Here is a 9,629-nt window from a genome sequence, read left to right on the forward strand (position 1 = left end):
TAACCTTGACATTTGTTGTTATCATTGTTTAATTTTTACATTGATCTTCCATCTCAAAGTTCTCATCAACTTCTTCTTCTTCTTCTTCTTTTTCTTCTTCTTCTACCACTACTATTATTGTTGTTATTGTTGTTGTTGTTGTTATTTTGTTGTTGTTACTATTGTTGTTGTTTATAATTTATATAATTAACTTCTTTATGGTTCGACTTCGGTCTTGCCAAATTATTTATTACTTTGACACTCCTACACTTAAAAAAAGATATCAATCTTTTACTCGTGTTAATGACCTATCAGCTTACCAAATTTCAGTAGAAAATGAGCTCATATGAGAGAGATGATTTTTCTATAATGACATATGAATTCTGCTAACAAACAAATTTTATGAAGAAACAAGTTCAAATTACTTTCCAAAGCATCCAAACCTGTATCCAAGTCTTTATTTCAACAACTTAACTCTTCTAAGTCCAAAATCAAAGCTTGAGGATTTTATGCAAAGCTATTTCTTTTCTTTTTAGAAAAATATTTATTGAACTACTGAAATGTAAATTGTTTATTTAGGTAAGGACTATTTTGTAGCAAGTTGGGATTAAGGTCTCCTATTAAATAAAAAGAAAGAGAGAAAGGAGAAGAGGGAGTGGCTATAAAGAAGAAAAACACCCTTTATTCCAATAACCTGAAATCATGCATTCTTCTTTCCTTTTGATTAGTTGTTAATAGACATGCAAGGCTAAGCTCTTTTTCTTTGTTAAAAAGATATAGAAACCTTCAGATTTCAAGAAATATGAGATTTATTTTACATTTTCTTTTCAGTTTATATGATGAATATGTTTGTTTTCTTATGCTTATTATTTCTTATGATTGTTTATTTTAATTGCTAGTGCAGACTCTAAGTTATTATTGTGAATATTTTATTGCTAAATTTGATATCAAAATCAGAGTTAAGGTATATAAAATTGTGAAGCAACTGAGTTTAATAATTATAGTGGATGTATGTTATTAATCTTAGGAAGAACATTCGAATAAATCAAATATGAATTGCAAATAGTTATGTTGTCTAGATTAATCAATTTATCTAGTTTTTAAGGTTGCCATTGAATTAAATTACTAGTGAGATTTTTTATTGGTTAGGGTTAGTTATACAGTGATTCTGTCAACTAACCATTGTTAAGAAAAGATAAAGGTTCAAAATATAAATTGATGTTTCGTTTTAATTATCAGTTTTGATTTCCGTATATGGATATTTACTTGAAACCAAGGTTTGTTCTCTTGATAGTTTTCTAATTTATTTAATTTAGCTTGATTGTTTTATTTTGCTATAGCCTAGATAAACTCAAAATCCCCTCATTGCATATCTTGTGGCATAAAAGTATGAACTAAACCTTACTCGTGAGATCGACCCCTTACTCTATACTATCTTGTTTATTTAAGTTAGAATAATTAATTTGTATAATCATGACATCATAACAACTTGTCTCTAAATCTTTTTTCAACCTTTATCTCATCAATTGATAAGCACAAATACCTATGACTATTAGCCCACTTATTGCATTTATATTGGTTATCCTCACTCATACCCTTAAATTTAGGAGCAAAATGAGCTATGGATTTATCAACAGGCTCAACTAACTTAGCATCCTCATCTTTCTTCTCCACCTTAACTCTATTAATGTTATGGTCATTTTGTCTTCACTTGGTTTGGATTGTCTTCACTTGGTTTAGATTCTTCATAGTAATAGGGAGTAAAATGTCATGCCCAACCAAGATTTTATATTAACAATTTCATGTATTGATATTTTTTTTCTTACATCATCACCTAACTCAAGGTTGATTGATTGTGAGGAGAGGGGGAGGGGAAAATAAAAAGATAAAAAAAAAGAAAATACCTTTAGATTTTAATTTTAAATCAAATTACAGATGATGTCAGCAACTTACATGTTACAAATAGCAATTACAAAATAAAAATTATATATAACATTCACAACTTTCCATTGCACATGCTATCTAGAGCCCCTTAAAATATATTATTTTTTTAATTATTTTTTCGATTGATTACTTTTAAAAAAAAAAATTCCACTTCGCTAAAAACCCAAAAAAAAGAACTGCGTGCTTAAAATTATAGGAAGTTAATAACCCGTAGTGCCTCTTCATGACAAAAGCATGAATCTGTATCGTCTCCTATTCTTGCGATAAACAGCTGGAATATACATACATACCCTGGCTTCCGTCTATGGGGAAATATTGCGATAAACACCCCTGCTTGAAGATAGAGAGCTGAGAAGAGACAATAAGCGGTTCATGTTCTTTGAGATTGTTATTGGGTCAAGTAAGTAAGGCCATTATCTCCTAACCCGACACAAAATATAGAGCTTGAGGCAGCTCGTGTCAGAAGATGGTATGTCCACGTGGTTGGTGAAATTAGAAACCCATCGGGGGGGATTATAATTTAAATATCTTGGCTGATATATATGTTGGCTTCTTTTCGTGAGTGATGTGGTGTTGCAAGCTACATTCAGGATCACATTGGAAGACTTTTTTTTTCTCCACCCCATCATCCAGAAGTGGAATCTCCAAGGAGACTGGAAGAAAGTGCTTTTTTTTTTTTAATGTACTAATTGTGATGAGGATGACTTGTTTGAGGTGTGTGTGTATAAGAGTAAAACAAGATCTTACATGGAATGATATTGTTTAGTTTATGCCCTTTTTTGAATTATTTGTAAATTGCAATGGTGGTATAATTTTTGTTTTTGATGTCATAATGTAGCTGCAAATCCACAGTAGGGAAATTTCCTTATTGTGGGAAAGTAAAACAAGGGAACTTTGCTTTTCATCGAGTACAAAAATTGATTGATGATTAGGGAGGATTTAGGCTGCAGTGTAGCATCAAACTTTCAAAATCACATGTTTGTTGATCCCAAGTCCTTTGTCCTCGACACTTTGTTTTTTCTTTTCTTTTGATTTGTTGTGTTACTTTCTGCATCACTCCAGCATTTTGCATACATAACTGTAAGCTGACAAAAATAGCTGCCATGCATCTACCTCCTCCAATGCTTACTAAACGTTGCATGATACATTTGGGTATTAGAAAACCATAACAGAGAAGAGCATCAAGCAGCATTACCTGAAGCGTTGCCCTAAACCATTGCCAATGACCTGAAACTTCTGGGAAAATAACGTCACCCAGTAACTAACGTTTCTTGCCTTCTTCGAGCCTGCTCTGCCATTTTTGCATCACTGACACTACTATAATAATTAGGATAACCATAAAGTGCCATCAATGCCTATATGAATATGATCCACAACAGACAAGTCATCTCTACAGTTGCTTAGAAAAATAGTAAGTAATACCTCGTAGAGCTGCTTTTTTTATTCAAGCTCGGAGGCATAACGAATACGATTGCCCATAATTTCAAAGATGGAACCGTTGTGATCTCCTATCCTACAACAAACGGCTAGGATTTACATAGCCAAGCCTAGGAGGTGTATGGCAACTCTTCAAGAGAAAGAAGAGTTCTAGGATGGCAAGCATTCTACCAATACATACAGGCATCTACTTCCATTTAGCCATAAAGCCCAGGTGAAAAACAGATGGGCAACATATATTGTACCAGATTAAGTCTACAAGTTGAGCTGCCAAAAGAATCAGTCATGTTTTGGTTTTGAACTTCCTCTGCGCCTTCAGATCCACCACAATTACAGTGATGTTGTCCTTGCTTCCTTTTTGAAGGGCACGGTTTGAGAGGTACTCAGCTGCTGCTTGAGCTGCAGGATCAATTCCCCCGCCCCTCGAGGAGGAAGGTGTGACACCATTCTTTTTGTGCCAGACAAGTATTCGTTTGCGAGCCAGATCACATGCTTCTTCATTTGACATGACATCCCACAAACCATCACTAGCCAGAATGAGGCACTCATCTTCTTTTGCCCTTGGAATGAACATCACTTCAGGTTCTGGAATGATCCACGGTTTTAGATATCTATCACCTGCCACTCAAAAGCAAGAATAATTCGTAAAGTTTTAAAGTTATGTGATCCATTTATTTTCGTAAGGAAAGAGGGTACTAAATTATTAAAACCACAATCATGAGTCCTTGAACCAGCCAACAAATGAGTGAATGCAGCAGCACCTTTAGATGATTTTCACACAAACTAGCAACTGATTCCATCTCAGATATATCACTCAAAGGATATTTTATTCTTCACAAATACAAAATGTCATGTAATACATACAAAGGAAAATCACAACAATCAATCCTCCACAATGCAGGACTTCGTTTAACATTTGGAGAGTTTTTTCAAGGATTGATTGACATGACTAAAATGCAACTTTAATGAGAAAGCAGATGTATGCGACACTTCAATGGATAAATTTCCCTTCAAGAAATTCTGCTTCATATCATCAACATTGCAATTGCATGTTAAAGAGACATCCTCAAAAAAAGTTTAATCAAGGTTGAAATAAACACTAGTCAATTGACTTTCACCAGACATGTAAGAATTTCATATCATGCAAGGCTTGAGATTTATGTGCACAAGCATCATCTTCTAAGGCTGAAAGCATAAAAGATGGTTTCATACCAGAATAACAGTCAAATTTCACAAGCATGAGTTACACAAAGTTATTATGGATGCAGTTTACTTGTTTAGAAATATTGAGACAGATACTTCCACATTGAAAAATTCTGAAGCAGGCATCGATGGAATCACTTGTTTATCCTAGCATTAAAACCACCAAGGATGTCTATTTACTTGTCTTTGATGACATGGACAAGGAAATTCTTTGAGACTTGGACATATTCTCCGGAGTTTCCAACACCTAAAATTAATCCAGGAATTTTAAGCTTCTGATCACCAAGAATGTCCAAGCATCTCGTTGGTAGTATGACATGGACAAGGCAATTCATTGAGTCTCGGACATATTCTCTGGAGGTTCCAACACCTAAAATTAATCCAGGAATTTTAAGTTTCTGATATCAGAAACTTAAAATTCCTGGATTAATTTTAGGTGTTGGAACCTCCAGAGAATATGTCCGAGACTCAATGAATTGCCTTGTCCATCATGTACAGACTTGCCATGTCTCTTACAATTACAAAGATGCATCTCTAAATAGTCACAGGTCACAATCAATGACAAGGGAAAACACAGCTAAGGTCGAAAAGTCATTGGATGCCCATGGAGTCCTTTATGAAAGTGAATATTGTCATTTCACCCTTACTACCTTCAAGATTAGCCAATAGGAGAATGACAGTAAATTTTGGATGCAAAAGAACCCAGATGACAACAGTGCTGTTAACATGTTTGAATAAGATAAGGAAGAAACAGATAAAAATGAGGGTGAGAAGAACATACCAATAGATCTTGACATAGCTAGAACACCAAAGACACGATGCCCATTCCACTGTATGACCTTGCCTCCAGCCGCTTGTATCCTTGCATACTCATCTTCTCGGTTAGGCTAAGATAAAATTTAACGAGAGAATCAAAAGAACAAGAATCAGCTTCCCAGTCTTTTATTATTATTATTAAAAGATTTTAAGATCCAAGCCTACAGTTCTAAAGGCTCTTACTTTATGATCCACTGATAATGCCACTGGTTCTTTCCCACGACAAAGAACTGCTCGTGAGTCTCCACAGTTTGCTACTATGATGTGGGATGAACAAATAGTGGCCACAACAGCAGTAGAACCAACAGTTTCTGGAGCAACTGGTTCGGCACCACCCTTTCCTCCGACTTCAGCATCTACCTTAAGAAAACAATTGGTGAAAGCTTTTTTCCACTGCTCCTGGCAACCATCCTTAATACTTCCATCAATCAAGCCATTTTGAACAAATTCTATCTCCTCAGACAAAGCAGAATGGAAACGATCACGGCAATAATTTGCCACCTAAAAAAGAAAGCCAGCGGAATGTAAGCTAATCACAGCAACACGATCTGACAATAGGAAGAAAGCCAGAGAAACATAAATAAATAATAAGGATAAAGAGCACAAGGATAAGTTACCTGTGAGCCTCCATGACCATCATAAACTCCAAAGAAATGAGCAGTCTGGAGCGGTAAACAATTGCTTATGCCATCAAGTAATCGGTCTCCAATCAGCATTTGAATATGAATTTTCAAAAAATAAGGCACAGCGGCAACTGCATCTTCCATCTCTGGTCTCCTTCCACACACAGACGTAAATCCCCAAAGGGGTATGTAGTCCACTTCAAAAACACTTCTTGAGATTGTACCACTGGCCCCTTTTTCCAGAGTCACCTTAGGTACCACAGCGGGTGTCTTTGCATCAGATCCATCTCCAACCTCTTCCTCAACAATTTCTGCCACAGAAAGGGGATCGCTAACGATGGCGTCAACATTCAAATCCCCCAAATCTGCTGTCTTGGGAATAATATCAACACCACCAGTACTCTTTTCAATATCTACAGAACTTGGTGTTCCTACCTCAAAGATGGCCTCAAAACTCAAGAAATCCTCTCCACATACGCTACTTGTCTCACTGGCCACTGACAAAGAACAAGAACAATCAAGAATTGGATCACCCTCCAACGAAAAAGAATCGTCCTCGCTATCCCGTGTTATCACATCATCACCAACAACCCAATTTCTTTCATTTTCAGTGATCATATCCAACAAAGGGCCTCCTCCTCCCTTGTCCTCTTTAGGAGCTTGCACTGCTGTATCTTTGACTTCATCACCTAAATCACAACAATTACAATCCTTATTCCCCACAGTAGAAACCTTAGTTACAGTATCAGATAATAAGCTAGCTGTGTCTGCCATTAAAAGTCTTGTCATATCCATATGGGTATCTAAGGACGGACTCCCACAGACTGAATTACCTACTCTAAATGGCACTGCAACCGCCCGGTACATCTCCTCCATCAAAATCACTATCTGGACAGTACAAAAAGTTACCCTCTAACCCCTCTAAGATCACACAGCCTCTCATTATTCAACCAAAATTATCAACCCTTCACTCATCAAGAATGATTTTGGAATGTGAACAACAGGTTTTGACAGACCATTTTCCATGCCTTATAGGAAAAGGTAAATCAAAGTTTAATACTCTCAAAATCAGGAGGCCAATCCAGTGGATGCAAAGATATGGGTGAGCTAAAAGTTCTTAAAAGTGAAATGGTTAGTCAGATCTGGTCAACGAGAATGGATCCAAATTTCCATTTGTGGAAGCTTACAGACTCTAAATAGATAGGCTAGACCTGTTTAAGGCCTCATTAACTTCTTATATGGAATCTTCTCCATTTACCTCCATCAACTACAATGAGAGAGAAACAACAAGACAGCAACTTTAAATCCACAAAAAAAAAATAGAACAGAATTTCAAAAAAAAAAAACAAAACACGAAATTGGAAACCAACCCCTGATCTTTAAACCCAAGAAAGAGAAACAAAAAGGGGTCATGAAAAAGAACCCGAGAAAACTTAAAAGTCCCAAGAATCACAAGAGAACCCTAAAAAAGATGGCACCCTTTTCACATATTTACTGAAGAGTTCCCTGGATCCAAGGCAACCGATCACAGCCTCTTGTAAAATAGCTCTCTTTCTCTTTCTAATAATTGCAAAAATTAAACTTGAAAGCAAGAAAGAGAAGTTACAACCAAAAAACAACAAAAAAAGAAAAGAAAAGAGACACCACACCTCATCGTGTCTAAGGCTTTTGCTTTTCACAACGTCTCTTCATAACCAAGAACCATGAAAAAAAAATACAGAAACAAGATATAGAGAGTGGTGCTGGCTTACCATTTAAAATAAATAAAAAATAGATGAGAAAATATGATCAGCAGTGCAAAAGACCCGCTTCCGTGACTCCTTGTAGTCAGTTCTTAAATATAAATTAAAAAATAATTTAGAATTAAAACATTAATTTAAAAAAATACTTCTAAAATACTAAAATATGATACATGGTATATAGATATCTAAATATCTTTTAAACTCTTTTATTATTATATTTATTTATCATCATTAAATTTATTTGTATCTCTTTAAATTTATTTAAATCTATATTTTTTTTTTATAATCTCTCTCTCTATATATATATCTCTATATATATATATATGAGCATTATTAAAAGAATATGAGGTACATATATGATTACAAATTTATATAAAATAAAAGTGTTTTTTCTTTATCCTTTAATCTTTTTTTCCTCCCTTGATTTTTATTGCTTTTATATATTTCATTTATTTTTTATTAATTATATTATTTTATTATTGAATACTTTTTAAAACATAGTTTTATATACATTATCGGTATAAATTACTTCCACAATCATATTTAATAAAAAATAAAATTATAAATTTCTTCTCACTTTCATGTTGAAGCAAGTAATTATATTTGATTTATTAATAAAAAATAAAAATAACAATGACAAATCTTGCCAAACTTGAATTCGTCACACTTGATATTACAAGCAAAAATCATTTGTCATATATCCTTAATGTTGAAATTCACTTGAATATCATAGGTCTTAGAAACACCAGTATAGATGATAATGAAGCATCTAGTTAAAATAAAGCAAAAGCCAAGATTTTCTTACGTCATCATCTCCACGAAGAGTTAAAGATAGAATATCTCACAATCAAATATCCCTTTTATTCTTTGGCAAAATTTGAAACAAAAATATGACCATTAAAAGACATTTATTCTCCCAAAATCTCATATGATTGGATATATTAATGATTGCAGGATTTTAAATTAGTAAGTGAATATAATTCTACAATGTTTAATATCAATTCTAAATTGAAAGTGTGTGGAAATAATATCACTGATGATGATATATTAGAAAAAAAATATTCTTTGTTTTTCATGCCTTGAATATGCTACTACAATAACAATATAGAAAATAAGGTTTTAAAAAATATTCTGAACTAATTTCATATCTCCTTGTGGATCAACAAAATAATGAGATTTTAATGAAAAATCAAGAATCACGACCAACTAGTTCAACTCTATTCCTTGAAGTGAATTTTATGAAATATAATTAAAATTATGGTCGTGGTCATAATAGAGGTTGAGAACGAGGCCATAGGAAAAGACAGTATAATTACGACATTTATAATAGTTATAATTCATCAAATTCTTACAAACCCTCTTAAAATGAAGAGAAACAAGAAAATGAGAAGACTATACATAGCGAAGATACCAAGAAAATAGTAACATGATCAAAAAATTAATATCTTCTTCCAAGTATAAGAGTGTCGAAGTAATAAATAATCTGGCAAAATGAGGGTCGAACCAAAGGGAAGTTATAAATAACAATCAACAACAATAATAAGTTAGAGGACTTTGAGATTGTAAAATTAATGTGAGAATTAAACAATGATAAAAATAAATGTCAAGGTTAGAGGATCCATTAATGATATTTCAACCAAATATAATATAAACTCTTTTTATTACTCAACTGGAACCATACACAAAGGAGGCTCCAATCGAATTATAAATGGTTTACATGATTATATTATTTATCTCTTTTGAATAATACTAACACTTGCAAATATTATCACGTATTCATGATTATATCTTATGTTAACAATAAATCAAGTTTTTTTTATAGCATAAGTGTCAGTTACACCATACGGTTGGCCTATGAAAGTGCTAAATATTTATTGTCTCAAGT

General features: G+C 33.6%; 1 protein-coding gene across 4 annotated transcripts; it reads right to left on the reverse strand.

The window, feature by feature from the left end:
• Positions 1-3,323: 3,323 nt before the first annotated feature.
• LOC105117254 (probable protein phosphatase 2C 53) lies at positions 3,324-7,771 on the reverse strand. Of its 4 annotated transcripts, none has more exons than XM_011014861.1 (5): positions 7,754-7,771; positions 5,997-7,269; positions 5,563-5,880; positions 5,345-5,450; positions 3,324-3,978 (listed from the first exon to the last, which is right to left on the reverse strand). In XM_011014861.1, the coding sequence occupies exons 2-5, from the start codon at positions 6,876-6,878 to the stop codon at positions 3,644-3,646; spliced, it is 1,641 nt and encodes a 546-aa protein (XP_011013163.1). In that variant the 5' UTR covers positions 6,879-7,269; positions 7,754-7,771; the 3' UTR covers positions 3,324-3,643. The 4 variants fall into 4 exon arrangements, with proteins under 4 accessions (XP_011013163.1, XP_011013161.1, XP_011013162.1 ...); XM_011014859.1 differs by lacking the exon at positions 7,754-7,771 and adding an exon at positions 7,373-7,742; XM_011014860.1 differs by lacking the exon at positions 7,754-7,771 and adding an exon at positions 7,652-7,734.
• Positions 7,772-9,629: the final 1,858 nt, after the last annotated feature.

Source organism: Populus euphratica, unplaced genomic scaffold (assembly GCF_000495115.2).
Source record: "Populus euphratica unplaced genomic scaffold, PopEup_1.0 scaffold1238.1, whole genome shotgun sequence".
Taxonomy (NCBI): Eukaryota; Viridiplantae; Streptophyta; class Magnoliopsida; order Malpighiales; family Salicaceae; genus Populus; species Populus euphratica.